Consider the following 19,916-nt stretch of genomic DNA (forward strand, 5'->3'; position numbering starts at 1 on the left):
ACATAGTTGCTTTTTTTAAAAACTGTTTTAGGTTTCATGTTGTCATTAACTCTCTACATTTCAGTGTATTTGGTACATGACAATATCTAGGAACCCAAAATTCTTTCCGTAGAGCGGATAGTAATTTACATTCTAAGATAAAGTGGTATATTCGTCGGCTAATTTACCAGTAAATATGGCAAATAGTTTCACCTTTTATAAATCCCTTATAAACTGAAGGATTATGTGCACTTTTTCGTTCCAATTTGTAGGTTTGATGTACGTTTTCAAATCTAGAATGCGAGTTGCCGCAAATCACTTTCCTTTATACATCGTACTGCCCAAGAAATGCATTTTATTTACAGATATTTCACACTTGAATTTAAGCAGTTGATGAGCAGAATTTGCTATAGCGAATAAATCATGGCCGGATTTCTTTTTCTTCACCATGAACATAATGAAATAAAGCCATCGTCATGATAACGCACTTGGTACGTTATGCGATGTTTACCTGGAAATCCTTGGTTATCTGATGTAGTCGGATATCGCATACAGATGGGGAGCATTTAGACACTTATAACACATCCAAATATCTGTTTATAAACTTTTGAATTAAATTTGAAAGTATTATTTCCCAAAATTAATATGAAGAGAAGGCTCAGATCGCCAGTGAATGATGTATTTATTGCATAGACAGATTTGTCCAATTTACTGTAGTATGTTTCTACTGCAGTCATTAATTCCTCAAATTGCATGTTTGTGTAGAGTGGTGTGATATCATAGGCTAGCTGACCGTGTATAAGTAAGAAAATATATGGCTCCCATCAGTCAGGTACCTCAACAATCACTTGATTTTACACTAATTAAGTTTCGGTGGTGTGATACGGTGTGTACCAGTGTGGCTGCTAAAACTGGTGCCAGGTGGCCTTCGTTTATGCCAAGTACTGAATACTTTGCCGTGTCATACAGAATTAATGACTTACATGTATCAGTTCACATCAGTACAGTACGTTCCTTTTCTTATTTAATAATTTCGTTTTTTATATAATAATTTCGTTTTTTATGTAATAATTTCGTTTTTTATTTAGTTTTCGTTTTTTATTTAATATTTTCGTTTTTTATATAATAATTTCGTTTTTTATTTAATAATTTCGTTTTTTATATAATAATTTCGTTTTTTATTTAGTTTTCGTTTTTTATATAATAATTTCGTTTTTTATATAATAATTTCGTTTTTTATGTAATAATTTCGTTTTTTATTTAGTTTTCGTTTTTTATTTAATATTTTCGTTTTTTATATAATAATTTCGTTTTTTATTTAATAATTTCGTTTTTTATATAATAATTTCGTTTTTTATTTAGTTTTGGTTTTTTATCTAATATTTTCGTTTTTTATATAATAACTTCGTTTTTTATTTAGTTTTCGTTTTTTATATAATAATTTCGTTTTTTATTTAGTTTTGGTTTGCACTAATGGGCTTCCGTAGTGTTGTCAGTTTCCAAAGTATATTTTAGAAACCAACGAACAGATTTAATTCAAACTTACTTTGTGTACATATCATGTATATAATGAAGTTGTGCTCCTGTCATTTTCATTGAGATTCATTAACATTCAAGGAAATTGTGGATATTTTCATTTTATGAGTGTTTTTACAACTTCATTGACTTAGTCATTTTCTTTTATATTTTGTAATGATCTGTTCTTTCACAGAGTCTACTGCATTAGTTTTGGAGATGGTATAATAAAATCATCAGTCCATTTGTCTGTCTGCCCATGTCTGTGGAGGATTTTGTTGATAAAAGATGTGTTGTTTTCTGGCTCATATACACTGAATAGTAGTTATCCAACTAATAATATTCAAAAATTATGTTAAGCACATCTTCGATATTCTGAGTAATACATTACTGCAGAATATTTGGTCTTGCATGTACATTTATTGCTCTCAACAATCTTCATGTCTAAAGAACGTGTTTATTCCTCAATTCACTATTTTCCACCATCCAAAGTGCCCTGCGGGGAGTATTGTCCCGCTAGGACAGTTCTGTTTTTGTCACAAAATGGGATCGCCCCCTCAAAATTGGCAAGTGAAGATGGATCTTCCTAATATGCTAAATGATGGTATCAACGGCAACCTACAACTCAACATGAAGACAAATTGACTGGTATAACTTTTTTAAATTTCATCTTCTCCATCGTCAACTTCCCATATTTATGTAGCAATATTCCATTGTCACCTGCATATGGTGTTGATTTATTCCAACTGATTCGATACGCAAGAGCTTGTTCCGCGTATGATCAGTTTGTAAATCGAGACAGGCTACTGACAAACAAGTTGATGTTACGAGGGTTTCAACAATGTCGTTTTAAATCAGCATTTCGCAAATTCTATAGTCGTTATAACGATCTAGTTTGCCAATGCAACCTGTCATTGGATCAAATGCTGACTGACGTGTTTCATACCAATTGTTAGGCCGATCTTGGCACACTGATTCTGACTACGGAATACTTCGTTTACCTGATCAAGATATAAGGCTCACAGCAGGTTTGACCGGTCGACAGGGGATGCTTACTCCTACTAGATACTTGATCCCACCTCTGGTTTATCCAGGGGTTCATGTTTTCCCAATTCTCTGTTTTGTATTCCTTATAGGAATTATGAGATTGATCACTGTTCGTTATCTTTTCCTTGTCATGTAATACATCTAAATCGTGGTTTAGGTATGTTCAGTATATCCGATATTGCATGATGAACATTAATTGAAATAAATTGTCAACTGCAAACAGTTTCAAATTACATAATTAGATAATATTTCCTGCTTCATTATTAACAGTGATATATATATAAAAAAAAAAAAAAAAAAAAGGCCAAGGACTGACTCCTGTAGAACACCAGTACTTATGCTAATATAAAAAATATTACATATTGCATGTTTACTGAATGTTTTCTAGTGCACTGTTACCTGGAGGGTGTGGTTTATGTGTTTCTAAACCAATCAAATTCGTCTAATTTAATATACATATTCATGTTATTTGTTATGCATGAAAGTATAACATGAGATGATAACATACATAATCCTGTCTTCTGTTTCATAAGTAACTTTCAAACCAGTGAAAAATGTCACAAATACCACAGGTTTGTAAGTTGTTCTCTATGTTGCACCCTGTTGAACGCTTTAGACAGATCACAAAACCATGCAACAAAATTTTCGTGTGGATCCGGGTTAGAATCGGTCCTCAGTCCCCCTTGCTTGTCGTAAGAGGCGACTAAATGGGGCGGTCCTTCGGATGAGACCGTAAAAATCGAGGCTCTATATCACAGCAGGTGTGGCACGATAAAGATCCCTCCCTGCTTAAAGGCCGGGAGCGCCAAGCATAGACCTCAATTTTACAGCCCTTCACCGGCAATGGTGACGTCTCCATATGAGTTAAATAAATATACAACCATCCAACCTTTATACTTTTAACAGTGTTTTGAGAACATTCAAGAAACTAGTGAGCAATTGAATGACTAGACCAAAAAAAAAAACTGTTTTAAACTTATTGTAAAATGTTACTTTGATGACAATCATTGTACACGTGTTTAAATAAGTATTTCCGTAATTTTAAACAGCTTTGAAACATTAACAATTTTCCAGTTGTTGGCAAATACATTTTCAATCAATGGCTTGATAAAATTATAGACAGAGGAGTTTTATAACATAATGCAAAGTACATTTTAGCACTGTATAACTTATTGCATCATATCGCATTTCTTTATTGACAGGTAGTATTATTATTAATCATATCCACATCTTATTCATTTTAATTATGATATTACTAAAACATTATTTGCATGTATATTACAACTGTGCCCATGGTAATTGATGTTGCGAGTCATCAATATTTGATGCAGAAGAGAAAAAAAATGATTTATGATATCTACCTTATCATCGTCCGGAAAACCTATACTACACTTTTCTGTGTCGAAAGTGTATTGCTGGAATGTCTTTGGTTGGTTTTACATGACAAAACATGTTTCCTCAACTAAGTTTACTTTCAGTACAATTTGTTATCATTCACTCTAGTATCGGACATGTATAGATGAATTCCATCACAGAATTATTTTGATGCAAAGCAACAAATCGGCCACTAAAATCATAAGCATTCTAAACCATTTCCAAGGAAACTCACATAAACTGTAAATGTGACAGCTTTTGCCTGAGAATGGAAACGGAAGAAACAGGGATAAATAACCGCTCTGTAAAAGAAGCATCAATAACCTGTATGCGAAATAGTAGCCTGGGCAAACACGGACCCCTGGCCATACCAGAGGTGGGATCAGGTGCTTAGGAGGAGTAAACATCCCCTGTCGACCGATCACACCCGCCGTGAGCCCTATATCTTTATCAGGCATAGGCGTAGCTTGGGTTCGAATATTACCGAGGCAGGGGGTCTGGGGGGCTGCGCCTCCCAGAAGCTATCGACATTTTAACAACGTAAAAGGTGTTGTTTTTTTTTACCGAGGCAGCTGCCTCGGTTGCCTGAATGGAAGCTACGCCACTGTCAGGTTAACGGAGTAATCCGTAGTCAAAATAAGTGCATAAAGAACGACTTAACAATTGGTATGAAACACGTCAGACAGCATTGTTGATGGATTATTCTAGCATTACTTATACATAATACATGTATTACTAGATAACAACAAACAATTGATTTGTGATTCTTCATGCACTTGTTTGTATGCATAATGTCGAATCTTATACTACTAAATTTTTGGTAATTGTTGGTCCGGACCCCCTCTTAATCCATCATTATAATTCTTAGTATGTATTTGACGAAAGAACAAGAGCCACGAATTCCCAAATATGGCCCTGTGATTTTGAGTAAAATAAAGTATCTTCATTCCAAAATTTCATCATGGTATGAAATAGCTTATACCTTCTTCTTTATAAATCCAGTGTGTTTTTTCCGCGAAAATTCACGCATATAGAAATTTTAACATGCAGAACCCATAACAGTTGTGTTATATTCGTAAAAGTTGATAATATCCAACAATATGCACCAAAAATTTGTATAACCCCCAGGCCTCGATCCAATAAATATTAATGAATTGTAAATTAGTATATTACATTCTGCATAGATGTTAAGAGTTTTTTGGGATCGAGGCCTGGGGATAAGTGAATTTTTACTTTTTATGTTCTGCAAATAACCGGAATTTCACATTCCATGCACGAAATCCGAATACTTTTCCATTCTACAGGTTTAATACAAATCGTAATATTTAAATATCATAGTTGGGGATTGTTCCATTGTCTTTTTACAAAACCAGTAATTATTCAAAGTTAATAAAATATGATTTTTTCAATAAATATTATTGAAATAAAACCGGATCCGCGCCATCGTCGGAATCGGGCTACGTACATCAATTGATTTTGCCCCCAAAATTTCAAATAGATTATATGCTCAATTTATGAACTTGAATATATATGTAACCATGTTAGGGATAGTTACAAAAACCTTGCACTAGTTAACAGTTTTAGGTATTTGATCAAACAATTACGAAGCTAAGTCCTCCAATCCACTCCAGATACTTGTAATCGAGATCCACCCATCGTCTGCGCCGCGCCTTTACTTCCACACATTTTCTTTTTATGTTATCACACTATATATATTTTAATTATCTGAAGGCCGTTGAATTTAATAAATATCTGGCTTCACATGTTTCATTTCCGTGCATTCAGTTTTCTTGGCACTGATGAGCATGTTGAAATTGCAGTCGCAGTACATAAAAAGACTGGAGGGCCGAGGGGTGCCTAACTCGATAGGCTACTTCTAAAGATGCGAAGATATATTGGCCTATCCCGTATTGTTTAATGATTTCTAAATTATAGTACAATATATGGGTACCAGACAAAAATTAGGCGTCCACATAACAATACAAAGGATAGACTGCAGGCTACAAGTCTCTGAGCGAAAGATCTACAACATTCGTTCGGTTGTTTACGTGTCAACCGATTTGGATATACGTCATCGGGTACCGTTATATTTCGACACACAGCTATTCCGGTCTATTGCATATTTCATCTTTCAGAAATCAATATATAGAAATACATACAAATATGAATACGAAAAATATATCTAGCAATATGGATCTTGTTTTGCTTTTAAATGAAATTCATTGACAAACAGAATTACATTTGATCTAATTAGCAAAAATACAAGGCAGTTAATAAAAAGGGATAATAATAATAATGAATAATTCGAAAATGAAAAAAGAATGTTAACGAAAATAGTGTATTTTTCATTGTTTCAAATATATTTATCATTGAAAATTCAGTCTCAACAGCAAATATTCAAAACCACAAATCTTATAACGAAATAAAAAAGACAAATGGAAAAAAGAAGATATCATTAATACTGATTAAAATAGAAGTGAACATATGAATCACACTCGTTCCTGAAGTAAAAGTTGATATATTTATTTTTTAAATATATTATCCTACATAATTAAGTAAAATATTACTAAGCATTATAGAAGGAAGAACTGAACACATTATTAAACCACTGTCCTGCTTAATTTAGTTTGAGTGTTTGTAACATGGAGAAAGTGTCTGATAACGGAGAAAGGTTTCCCTCATGCATTTTATGTAAGATAAGAACTAAACCTAATGACAGGAAGAAATGTGAAAGTGTTAAAATAAGCAAATTTTATGGTGGATGCCAAACTACAGATGTGTTAATTCACCATAGAGTTAACCCCTTGGTTGATAAAATTCTTGTTTCTATTTATGTGAAAATAACATCCGCTTAATTTTGTTTGCACACTAACCAAATATATGCGAGGATGGAGTTTGGTTCTATTATATGTAGCAGTATCAGAATAAGACTTTTTAATTAATGAATTCGTTTCATAGATGTTATGGAGTTAATGATAATAATTAAGGCATTTTGAAATACACACAGGTCTAGATATTATTGTAATAAATGATCCGGATAGGAAACTAATGAAATTAAATAAATGGAATATATTTTACCTGATGATTAGTTCACGTGAACATTTTCTTAGCTTAATGTAAAATAAATTATATCCATATGGCTAAACAAAATGTTCATGTGTTATTCTCTACATGTACGGCTACTTTTGTAACAGTTTCCCTAACCCCCTCCCCCCACACTCATCATAAACGTAACTCCCTATATAGCAAAACACAAATAAAAGTTTGAAACATAGGATTAAAATGTTTACTCACTGTCCAATGTTGTACATGTAGCAAAGTGCGTCTGAAATAACGCCGCCGTCCAAAGTCTGGCTATTACTGTTTTCGGCGTGTGTACATGTACATGCGGGATAATAACACCCCCCACACAAATAATAAAAATAAAAGCCCGCAAACTTATAAAAGATTTTTAAAAGAAGTGATCAATATGCAACATAAACTAAATGTAATATTGAAACGCATATACATAGGTCAATAGATCTTATTCGTAAGTCAACGGTTGGATCCACCGTGTTTTCGTGTACATTTTAAGATGCCCCCCCCCCCCTTCCATAATTTTTTTTATCGGTATGTGCAATAAATGGTTATACAGTTAAAATATTGGAATTGGGTTTATCTTTATGTCATACTTAAATAGCAAAGCTAAGTAAAGAGGTACTGAATTAATATTACTTTAAAACTGTTGAATGGTTGCATATATAAAGATTTAAAAAATATAAAGGGAGGGAAGGAGACAAACAGAGAGAGGAGAAAGAGATGTACGAATATACTATATAGGTGTGTGTTTTAATATAGAATTAACATAGACAGATTTAAATATTTATAATATTATAATTAAATTGCACTGAATAGTGTTTTTGTTTCACTTTTATACCTAGAGAACTTTCACGTAAAAGTACTTGAAACGTTGTAAAATTGTGACCTTACATTGCAAAATTGCAACGTCAATAACAATCTGGCCAAAACAATGGGTACTTTGAACGTCAATAACTAAACAAAATGAAAAGATATCGAAAAAAAGGATCACATATTTAAAAAATAGATATTCTTGATTTCTGTCTCCGAGAATAATATCATGTTCTGACTAAGGGCCATTTTTGGCTATTCGTGGCTCTGGTTCTTTGGGAACATTTTTGAATGATTGTATCAAATCGGTGAATATAACAAGCCTACTCATACTATCATATCCAACGGTATTTCAGTAATGCAGTGTTAAATAGATTTTTTATGGATGTTGAAAACCAGAGCAAAATTTTGTCATTTATGATATTGGTATAAACGAAGTACTGGTGTATTCAACAGAGCGGGGAAACGGCGATTTTCTAATGCATGTTACTGAAGGATTGACGTTTTTGTCGGATGCAGGCTAATCATGCGCGGGAAAAGTATGATTAGAAACATCACAGAGAAAGAGGGTTTTGTTTACAATATGTTGTCGTATTAAAATGAATTGATGTTGAATATGTATAATTTATATAATTGGATAACCACTTGCGCACCCCCCCCCCCCCCAAGAAACACAAACACAAAATAAAAAACCCAAAACGAAAACAAAAAAACCCACATACTTTTATTCCAATGATAACAGGACATATGTACAGCTTTAAAATAGAAACTTGATTCTTTGGACAATTATCACTGTAAACGGCAGATTTATTGATTTTTCGTGTGTATCGTGAAACAACAGACGTATGTCTTTCTAGCCATTGCTGCTTCAATAATTCCTTCGCTCTGTATTCTATTAATCATCAACGATAATTAACTTTTCCGGAATTATCCCGGTATGGCTTGAATCTTATAGAACACCTGCGTGTTTCTCGAAATTTCTCCATCCGGTAATTATCAGCAGCTAGTGACAACCCCAACTGATGCATGTCTCTAATTTCATAGACATGAAAAGGTGAAGATAACGGACAGTGCTGTAACGAGAACCAGAGTTTCAATGTGTCGTACATTTCCAGTGTTTTCGCCTTTGATATCATACAACTTTTAATGATAGCCATTTCCTCATTAAAGCTTTGCAGCTGTAAATAATGCAATAATATATTATACATGTAGTACGTTTATTTTAACGGCTAGCACATAAACAAAATAACAGTATTATCTCTGACTTGTTCAATATTGTCTAAGTATATCTCGTGTACCAGTTTCAGTGAATAATTACCAACGAATAAGTATATCTAACGAACTATTTAAATGTTTTCAGTGAACAAAATAAGGTAACGAATAGTGATCAATCTCATAAAACGTATAAATAATACATATACAATATTAAGAAACGGGCCAAGCACAGACTCCTGGATATACCAGTGATTAGGAGGAGTAAATATCCTTGTTGACCTGTCACGCCCACCTTGAGATCTATATCTTGATCAGGTAAACGAAGTATTCCGTAGTCAAAATAGGCCTCGATTGGTATGAAACATGCCAGACAGCATCTTACCTAATGACAGATTGCATTGGTAAACTATATACTTATAGCGACCACAACATTTGCGAAATGCTGACTTTAAACAAAATTGTTGAAACCTCTGTAACATCAACTTGTTTGTCGGTAGCCTGTCTCGATTTTAAAAATTGAACATACTCTGGCGTATCGAATCAGTTGAAAGACATAAGTACACCTTAACTATGCAAAAATTTAGTTGCGAGTAAAATATGCAAAGAATATACATTGTACATGTATATAGATAACGAATTATGTGAAATATAGCCTTATATGTACAGTTTTGCACAATTTTGAAAAGGTTCTACGGTAAATGTGCTACATTTCAAAGTATATATTCATTGAATTAATGTTTAAAGTCTTAAACTTCTATGCCTATCTGATTAAAGATATGTAGTGCTGTAGTATATGGTTTCCAATCTGTCTGTATGTCGGTAACTTTAAACTTTAACAGTGTTTAATGATAGCTACTGAAAGAAATGAGACTGGAGGGCCATAGATATATAACATTCATCCTGGTACACGCTGCTGAGGAGTACATGTCACGTGCTGCTGAGGAGTACATGTCACATGCTGCTGGGGAGTACACGTCACGTGCTGCTGAGGAGTACATGTCACGTGCTGCTGGGGAGTACACGTCACGTGCTGCTGAGGAGTACATGCATGTCACGTCCTAATGAGAAATCCTTGTCAAGTCCCTTTAATGACGCATTCCCTATATATCCAAGCCAGGAAGTCAAATCGATGAAAAATGAAAGAGGTGTTTTCCAGGAATCATCTAAAAATCGATTTACGTTTATGGAACTCCACTGGCAAGAGGAATATTATTTTAGTTTTGAATCCATCTTCTTTAAACAGAAGTTGAGATGAATTCAGTGTGTTCACTTGATTGAAGGAGACAATGTTTGGGCTCATTTATACAAACATTTGTTCACTTTTGTTCGCTTCTGGGAGTATTCCGAAAGTGATTTATCGCGAAAGGAACGCCTGTATAAATGATGTTTTTGCATTGAAAGCACTTGTAAGAATTTTCAACAATCTAAATACATGTTTAAACATTCAATATGATAGTATAGCTGATACCGCTATTGAGCGCAATTCTTACAAGAACTGAATTTACAAACCTTTCATTGCAAAATATTGATGAAACACAAATCTATTTCTTCTGTCACCACTGTTATGAGTTGATGGTAGCTATAATTTTTTTAAATGTATAAAACATTTTGCTCAGCTTGCCGTATTTAGTCTGTTAATGACGGATCAATAGATATTCGTTCAGGAGAATAAAGAGGTGAGGTAACAGCCGGGAATAGTCCATTTATCTGTATTGTATAGCTTAATTGATAGATATTATCTGTATTGTATAGCTTAATTGATAGATATTATCTGTCTTGTATAGCTTAATTGATAGATATTATATGTATTGTATAGCTTAATTGATAACTATTATCTGTATTGTATAGCTTGATAACTATTATCTGTATTGTATAGCTTGATAGACATTATTTGTATTGTATAGCTTAATTGATAGATATTATCTGTCTTGTATAGCTTAATTGATAGATATTATCTGTATTGTATAGCTTAATTGATAAATATTATCTGTATTGTATAGCTTGATAAATATTATCTGTATTGTATAGCATAATTGATAAATATTATCTGTATTGTATAGCTTAATTGATAAATATTATCTGAATTGTATAGCTTAATTGATAGATATTATCTGTATTGTATAGCTTAATTGATGAATATTATCTGTATTGTATAGGTTAATTGATAGATATTATCTGTATTGTATAGCTTGATCAATATTATCTGTATTGTATAGCTTGATAAATATTATCTGTATTGTATAGCTTAATTGATAAATATCATCTGTATTGTATAGCTTGATCAATATTATCTGTATTGTATAGCTTAATTGATAGATATTATCTGTATTGTATAGCTTAATTGATAAATATTATCTGTATTGTATAGCTTAATTGATAGATATTATCTGTATTGTATAGCTTAATTGATAGATATTATCTGTTTTGTATAGCTTAATTGATAGATATTATCTGTATTGTATAGCTTAATTGATAGATATTATCTGTATTGTATAGCTTAATTGATGAATATTATCTGTATTGTATAGCTTAATTGATAAACATTATCTGTATTGTATAGCTTGATAAATATTATCTGTATTGTATAGCTTAATTGATAAATATTATCTGTATTGTATAACTTAATTGATAAATATTATCTGTATTGTATAGCTTAATTGATAGATATTATCTGTATTGTATAGCTTAATTGATAGATATTATCTGTATTGTATAGGTTAATTGATAAATATTATCTGTATTGTATAGCTTAATTGATAGATATCATCTGTATTGTATAGCTTGATAAATATTATCTGTATTGTATAGCTTAATTGATAAATATTATCTGTATTGTATAGCTTAATTGATAAATATTATCTGAATTGTATAGCATAATTGATAGATATTATCTGTATTGTATAGCTTAATTGATGAATATTATCTGTATTGTATAGCTTAATTGATAGATATTATCTGTATTGTATAGGTTAATTGATAAATATTATCTGTATTGTATAACTTGATCAATATTAACTGTATTGTATAGCTTGATAAATATTATCTGTATTGTATAGCTTAATTGATGAATATTATCTGTATTGTATAGCTTAATTGATAGATATTATCTGTTTTGTATAGCTTAATTGATAGATATTATCTGTATTGTATAGCTTAATTGATAGATATTATCTGTATTGTATAGCTTGATAAATATTATCTGTATTGTATAGCTTAATTGATAAATATTATCTGAATTGTATAGCATAATTGATAGATATTATCTGTATTGTATAGCTTAATTGATGAATATTATCTGTATTGTATAGGTTAATTGATAGATATTATCTGTATTGTATAGGTTAATTGATAAATATTATCTGTATTGTATAACTTGATCAATATTAACTGTATTGTATAGCTTGATAAATATTATCTGTATTGTATAGCTTAATTGATGAATATTATCTGTATTGTATAGCTTAATTGATAGATATTATCTGTTTTGTATAGCTTAATTGATAGATATTATCTGTATTGTATAGCTTAATTGATAGATATTATCTGTATTGTATAGCTTGATAAATATTATCTGTATTGTATAGCTTAATTGATAAATATTATCTGAATTGTATAGCATAATTGATAGATATTATCTGTATTGTATAGCTTAATTGATGAATATTATCTGTATTGTATAGGTTAATTGATAGATATTATCTGTATTGTATAGGTTAATTGATAAATATTATCTGTATTGTATAACTTGATCAATATTAACTGTATTGTATAGCTTGATAAATATTATCTGTATTGTATAGCTTAATTGATGAATATTATCTGTATTGTATAGCTTAATTGATAGATATTATCTGTTTTGTATAGCTTAATTGATAGATATTATCTGTATTGTATAGCTTAATTGATAGATATTATCTGTATTGTATAGCTTAATTGATGAATATTATCTGTATTGTATAGCTTAATTGATAAACATTATCTGTATTGTATAGCTTGATAAATATTATCTGTATTGTATAACTTGAAAGAAATTATCTGTATTATGTAGCTTGATAGATATTATCTGTTTTGTATAGCTTAATTGATAGATATTATCTGTATTGTATATCTTAATTGATAGATATTATCTGTATTGTATAGCTTAATTGATGAATATTATCTGTCTTGTATAGCTTAATTGATATATATTATCCGTTTTGTATAGCTTGATAAACATTATCTGTATTGTATAGCTTGATAAATATTATCTGTATTGTATAACTTGAAAGAAATTATCTGTATTATGTAGCTTGATAGATATTATCTGTTTTGTATAGCTTAATTGATAGATATTATCTGTATTGTATAGCTTAATTGATAGATATTATCTGTATTGTATAGCTTAATTGATGAATATTATCTGTCTTGTATAACTTAATTGATATATATTATCCGTTTTGTATAGCTTGATAAATACTACGGCATGCATATACAATTCCTTTACAAATGCACTTACTAGTGCAGATCATTCCCGCTCCATCCCCTAGTGCAAGGGAGGGGACGGCTAGTGTGTGACAAGAGTGAGGTAAACTAGCCACACTCTAAATATTAGGTATAGTTACATATGCTTATTAGATGAATATCTCTCTCTCTCTCTCTCTCTCTCTCTCTCTCTCTCTCTCTCTCTGTGTGTGTGTGTGTGTGTGTGTGTGTGTGTGTGTGTGTGTGTGTGTGTGTGTGTGTGTGTGTGTTTCTTTTGCTTGTCATTGAGGATTACACTTGGTTGCTTAGTTGATCTCACTACACAATCGACATTTACAAGTATCGTGAAATGACCGTGCAATGAAGCATTACTTTAATTCTTTAATTTCATTCTTAACCGTTTATGTCAACAATGCTTACTCATTCATGTTTATTTATACATGGGTTACGGAAATACCAGTTAATAACTTCACTTTTGTCCGTCCTGTTAAATAATCTTTTTAGTTAAGGATCAACTTATCAGATGACCGGACGGAGGTAATATGGTAAGCTCGGGACTATTCTACAGAAGAAGAAAGACTCGTAAGTATTTCCGAAATGCGATCATTATCTTGTCTGTCATTATATGCTGGATTTACGTTTATTCTGCTGGTTCATATGAGACTGACGTCAAGAAAATTCCAAAAACTGGATACGAAAATCTGCACAAACTGGCGCCAAATACTGAAGAACACACCGTCAACGAATTAAACGACACTCTGAAATTCGCAGGAAATACAGACATTATACCGTATTCTCGTAAACAACATGGAATATTGTTGAAAGTATGGCCAACCTTGGATACAAGAGAAGTTCATAAGAGAAAATTGAATTTTATCCCTCGACAGTACCCATTAGAAGTGGATTTTTCTCAATTGATTCAGGCTTTACTTAGTGGAAAGAAAGTGGAAAACAAGGCAATCAATCCACACCCCTTCAAATATGTACATGTGGCTGCGGAGATGTGTGCAAACAAAAAGCTGCAATTGGCAATTCTTGTCAAATCCAAAGGATCGAATTTCAAAATGAGACGTGCAATTCGAAGAACATGGGGAAATGTAACAGACATGGATACAATAGTAATTTTCTTGTTGGGAGACGTGCCTGGATTGGAAGCCAATATCAGTGCTGAATCGGACTTGTACAAAGACATCGTTCAAGAAGACTTTATAGACAGTTACAGCAACAATACCCTAAAAACGACAATGGGGTTCAACTGGGCATCCCGCTTCTGTCCACTTGCCAAATTCAATCTTTTTATTGACGATGATGTGTTTCTTAATTTAGAGAATGTGCGAAAATACATTAGACGGAAAGGGAGACAACTGGGGCTGATGGCTGGCCAGTTGTTGCGGTTCTCAACCCCCTACAGGGACCATGGAACGAAATGGTTTGTGTCGTGGAAGGATTATCCATTTGATATTTATCCACCCTATTTGGGAGGCTTCTTCATTCTTACGTCACAGGACGTCACGTGGTACTTAAGTGCCTCTATTCCTTATGTAAAACCAATACCCATAGACGACGCATATATCGGCATTGTTGCTGCCAAACTGGGTATTACGCTTAGGAGTTGCCCAGGTTTGGTGAGACACATGCCCGGATTTGCATCGCATGCCGCAGTTGATATAAACTTCAAGTCAATTCTTGGGTTCCATTTGATATCTTCGCCAGAATCTTTACTAGCAACCTGGAATCTTTATAAAAATCGCAACAAAGTCGCATAAATTAGGAAAACTGTTGTGCTTTACGTTGGGGGGGGGGCGTAAATTCGTAAAGTAGTATATCACTATTATAGTGAGATTCTGCTATATTTTCAATTTAATTGGCCAGTAAGTAATTTATTGAAATCGAGGCTATACGATTGAAAATATAGTGACATACGACTATTACTAGTATTGCGGAATTTACATGTTCCTCGACCTGTTTGTAATGTATATGAATGTTTTGTTGGTAGTTAGATAATTCGTTGAAATACAAGGCAATTTAACACACACTTTATTATACCTACATTCAACTACATGAAAGGTAAAGATAACGAACAGTGATCAATCTCATAACTCCTATAAGCAATACAAAATAGGGAGTTGGGCAAACACGAACCCCTGGACACACCAGAGGTGGGATCGGGTGTTTAAGAGGAGTAAGCATCCCCTGTCGACCGGTCACACCCGCCGTAAGCCCTATATCTGGATCAGGTAAACGGAGTAAAACGTAGTCAAAATCAGTGTGCCATGCCAAGAACGGTCCAACTATCGGTATGTAACACGTCAGACAGCATTTGACCCAATGATAGGTTGTACATGTATTGGCAAACAAGATAGTTATAATAATCATAGAATTTGTGAAATGCTGACTTTAAACGAGACTGTGAAATCCCTGCACCATCAACTTGTTTGTCAGTAGCCTGACTCGATTTAAAATGATCATACGCAGAACAAGCTCTTGCGTATCGAATCAGTTGAGATATATACACACCATAGGTAGGTGATAATGGAATACTGCTACACAAATATGGGAAGTGGACGATGGAGAAGCTGAAATCATCCTGTTTGTCATAAAGTTGAGTTGTTAGTTTGCCGTTAATATCTATTTTCAATAAAATATCTAAGTACGAAACAGACTTGGACGACTCTGGTGTCCTTTATTTCGAGTTCACAGGGATATGTCAAATGAAAATGATTATTGTTAATAGATAAAACGTCTTCGATATATCTAAATATCGAAATGAAGCCCACAGCTAGAGAATTTTCATCTCACGTAGAAGTTTTTGAATAAATTCTGCTTCATAAGAATATATAAACAAGTAAGCTAACAAAGGAGCACAATTCATGCCCATGTAAATTCCAACAGACTGTTGGAAGACCTGATTACCAAAGACTACGAAGATATTGTCAATGAGGAACTCCAGCATGTTTTTTATTTTTTTATTTCAAACTTCAGAGTACTTGTGTGTGGAATCAGAGTAATATTTAAGATAGTAATTTTGGATGACTGATCACTAGATATGAATATGCCAGTTTTCCATTTTTGTTAAATAAACAACTGTCGATGATGTCAAAACGGCTAGTCTTTATCTTGAAGAAAGGTCTAGTAAAGTGTTGAAAAATCATACGTTTTGATGTGTTGATTTCAGAAAAGTTTTGAGATTTCAAATTTATTAAGTTCTTTAGAATGTTTTAGAATCAACATTTGATTTACACCACTTTTGGTAAATGTAGTCGCACAGTTTCTCCTTCACAACTGTTAATATTTTCGTAAGGAGTAAAGATAGGGTCTTGGTAAAACTTTACTGTACCCAGTAATGTATCTTTGTAAGGGTTTTTGTGAAGTTTAGGTAACTCATATTCATCCTACCCATTGACTGGGATATCAAATGTTTCTAAAATGAAGCATGGTTGATATAGCTATAAAGGCAAAGATAACGAACAGTGATCAATCTCATAACATGTCATCCAATCTCATGTATATCTATAATATTATCTTAATTTTTGGCAGATGCATTTGAGTGCGTGATGATATGCCGCGGCGTTAAGAGCGCATTCCAGCTACATTCTGAAAGCACATTATAAGGACATGGTCAGGAGTAATTATAGTGGGATTTTATGTATAAAAGATTATCTTTCCAAATAAGAACTGTATCATAATTTTGTTGTTGTTAAACATATATAGAATATTATTTGCAGAAACTGAAAGTTGTACATCAAAAATCTGTCTTATGAAAAAGTGAAGAAACCAAACTGATCAATCTCATAAATCCTATAAAGAATACAAAATTAAGAGTAGGAAAAACACGGACCCCTGGATATATCAGTGAGGGGATCCGGTGACTGTTAGAGGTAAGCATCCCCTGTCGACCAGTCACACCCTCCGTGTATATTAAGGTAAACGGGGTATATGCAAAGAACATCCTACCAATTGTTATGAAACACGTCAGACAGGATTTTAGATCATTATAAGGACCACAAAATTTGATAATGCTTACTATAAACAAGACGGTTGAAACGCCTTTAATATCAACTTATTTGTCAGTAGCTTGTCTCGATTTCAAAATTGTTTATACGTAGCACATGCTCTCGTGTATTGAATCAGTTGATAGACATATACACCATATACAGGTGAAAATGGAAAATTGCTACATAAATATGGGAAGTTGATGATGGAGGAAACGCAGTTATCCTGTTTATCATAGAGTTCAGTGGTTAGTTTGCCGTTTATGTTCAATCAAATGTCCAAATAGGGAAAACAATGTCGACAAAGGGATACTTATATCAATATAATATTATTTCGGCTTACAAACGCACTTAACAAAAGTAATAGATGATAATGATGTATAAGAAAATAGGACCAAAATTTAGAGTCTGTAATCGTAATATGTTATATATTCTGCAGACATTGTTCTCTCATTGGAGTTGAAGATGACTGAAAGGTGAAGATAACGAACAGTGATCAATCTCATAACTCCTATAACCAATACAAAATCGAGAGTTAGGCAAACACGGACCCCTGGATATACCAAAGGTGGGATCAGGTGCCTAGGAGTAGTAAGCATCCCCTGTTGACCAGTCACACCCGCCGTGGGCCCTATATCATTTTATTTTTAAAATGTCCAGTTTATGATTTTAAAAAACGGTGTTATTATGTTAAACTAAGTACATTCAAGAGAAATGATTTGTTATATATGTAACCGAGCAGCAAGGAAAGTAATTCGGCTTTATGTTGTTTATTTTTGTAGAAATGTACAAGTATAAGTATAAGGCATTGACCTATAAGCAAAACAAAAAACAATTGTATTAGACAAAAAGTACAAGTTCATAATTTAGATAAACTGTTGACAATAAGTTACCAATAATACAGCATACATTTATAATAGAAAAATATGTTCTGTAAGAAATTGACCTTTGAACTTACAAACAAATTCTGAAAATATACTTAGACAACTTTAACTGCAAAAATACAATAAAGTATAAACGTTGCAATTAAGAATAAGAGTCATATGCAAAAATATTGTAGTAAAGTAAGACCTAAGTAAATATGATTCTTACGTACCACAAGATGCACTTGATGGAACTGGACAGCTAGATCTTCGAAGTAAAATGTACACTGGTCTGATTTACTCAGTTTGAACGGTAACTTATATAGTTAAAGGTGACTCATGACTATTGGGTAATACTTAATGACGAATGAAATTTAGGGTTGCAAAAATATCAACTCGATCCAATGCGCATAAGAAAAACAACTCAATCCGATGCGCAGTAGAAGTCCTACTCAATCCGAAATTTATTAAACTTTTCAAAAATATAATCAAACGAAAAATGAATAAATACATAAGAAATAATTAAAATAGATTTGTACTACCACATATACAATGTATACATAAAATATTCCCATGTAAATAATGCAATTTGCAATCATTCATCTATTTTGAACAAAAGGCATAGGAATTCACCTACGCAAATCACACACACACACAAATACAACTCGCAAGCTGAAAACTGCATTTTCACACGTGACCGGCACTCACAAACTGACATGTCAACAATGTTTTATACTCTACTCCAATGTCAGGGTTATTTGCTGATGCACCTCCCAATCTATTGATGGCAAATGTTATATAGACACTAACGATTTTACGCTCATTTTTCTCACCGCGTTGGCGGGTTATGCAATTTGTACTGTAATGTGTGCTTTTTAAATCGAGGCAGGCAACTGACAAACAAGTTGATGGTGCAAGGGTTCCAACAGTCTCATTTAAAGTCAGCATTTCGCAAATTTTATGGTCGTTATAACGGTCAAGTTTGCCATTAGAACTTATTATTGGGTCAAATGCTGTCTGGCGTGTTTAATACCGATTGTTAGGCCGTTCTTGGCACACTGATATTAACTTCGGATGACGCCGTTGACCTGATCGGGATGTAGGGCTCATAGCGGGTGTGACTGGTCGACAGGGGATGCTTACTCCTCCTAGACACCTTATCCCACCTCTGGTGTGTCCAGGGTCCGTGTTTGCCCTACTCTCTATTTTGTATTGTTTATAGGAGTTATGAGATTGATCACTGTTCGTTATCTTCACTTTTCATCCCAAAGAAAGACATTCTATTATGTCCGCACTTTCTAAAGAAAGTTCAGGTATATATACGTTTTTGTTACCCTGCTTTTTCTGTCCGTCTATCACACTTTCTTCTTCCTCAAATTTCTTTTGTCTTCAGCAATAACGAATTGATCTTCTGAAATAGTATGGATGGTGTCATGTGGATGTGCAATAAGGCTTCGGAATTTTCATTTCTACCCTTGGGGTCGAAAAACGACGTTTTTTTTTGTTTTTCTTTTTAGAAAAAAACCCTAGTTTCCAGAATTCCTTTTTCATTCCTCTCGCTCAGCGTCCTTGCAACAATTAT

At 32.9% G+C, this 19,916-nt stretch overlaps 1 protein-coding gene and 1 long non-coding RNA gene across 2 annotated transcripts; one reads left to right on the forward strand and one right to left on the reverse strand.

Annotated features, from left to right (window-relative positions):
* Positions 1-8,512: 8,512 nt before the first annotated feature.
* Positions 8,513-10,702, reverse strand: LOC130053730 (uncharacterized). Its single transcript, XR_008802084.1, has 2 exons — positions 10,528-10,702; positions 8,513-8,876 (listed from the first exon to the last, which is right to left on the reverse strand). It is a non-coding gene; the product is annotated as an uncharacterized LOC130053730 (long non-coding RNA).
* Positions 10,703-13,643: 2,941 nt separating this feature from the next.
* On the forward strand, positions 13,644-16,630 carry LOC125670001 (beta-1,3-galactosyltransferase brn-like). The gene has a single exon (XM_048904893.2). The coding sequence runs from the start codon at positions 14,022-14,024 to the stop codon at positions 15,243-15,245; it is 1,224 nt and encodes a 407-aa protein (XP_048760850.2). The 5' UTR covers positions 13,644-14,021; the 3' UTR covers positions 15,246-16,630.
* Positions 16,631-19,916: the final 3,286 nt, after the last annotated feature.

This window comes from Ostrea edulis, chromosome 4, assembly GCF_947568905.1.
Source record: "Ostrea edulis chromosome 4, xbOstEdul1.1, whole genome shotgun sequence".
Classification (NCBI taxonomy): Eukaryota; Metazoa; Mollusca; class Bivalvia; order Ostreida; family Ostreidae; genus Ostrea; species Ostrea edulis.

Excerpts from the sequence above, each read along its gene's own strand:
- LOC125670001 (XM_048904893.2), top strand. The coding sequence starts at position 14,022 with ATGGTAAGCTCGGGACTATTCTACAGAAGAAGAAAGACTCGTAAGTAT.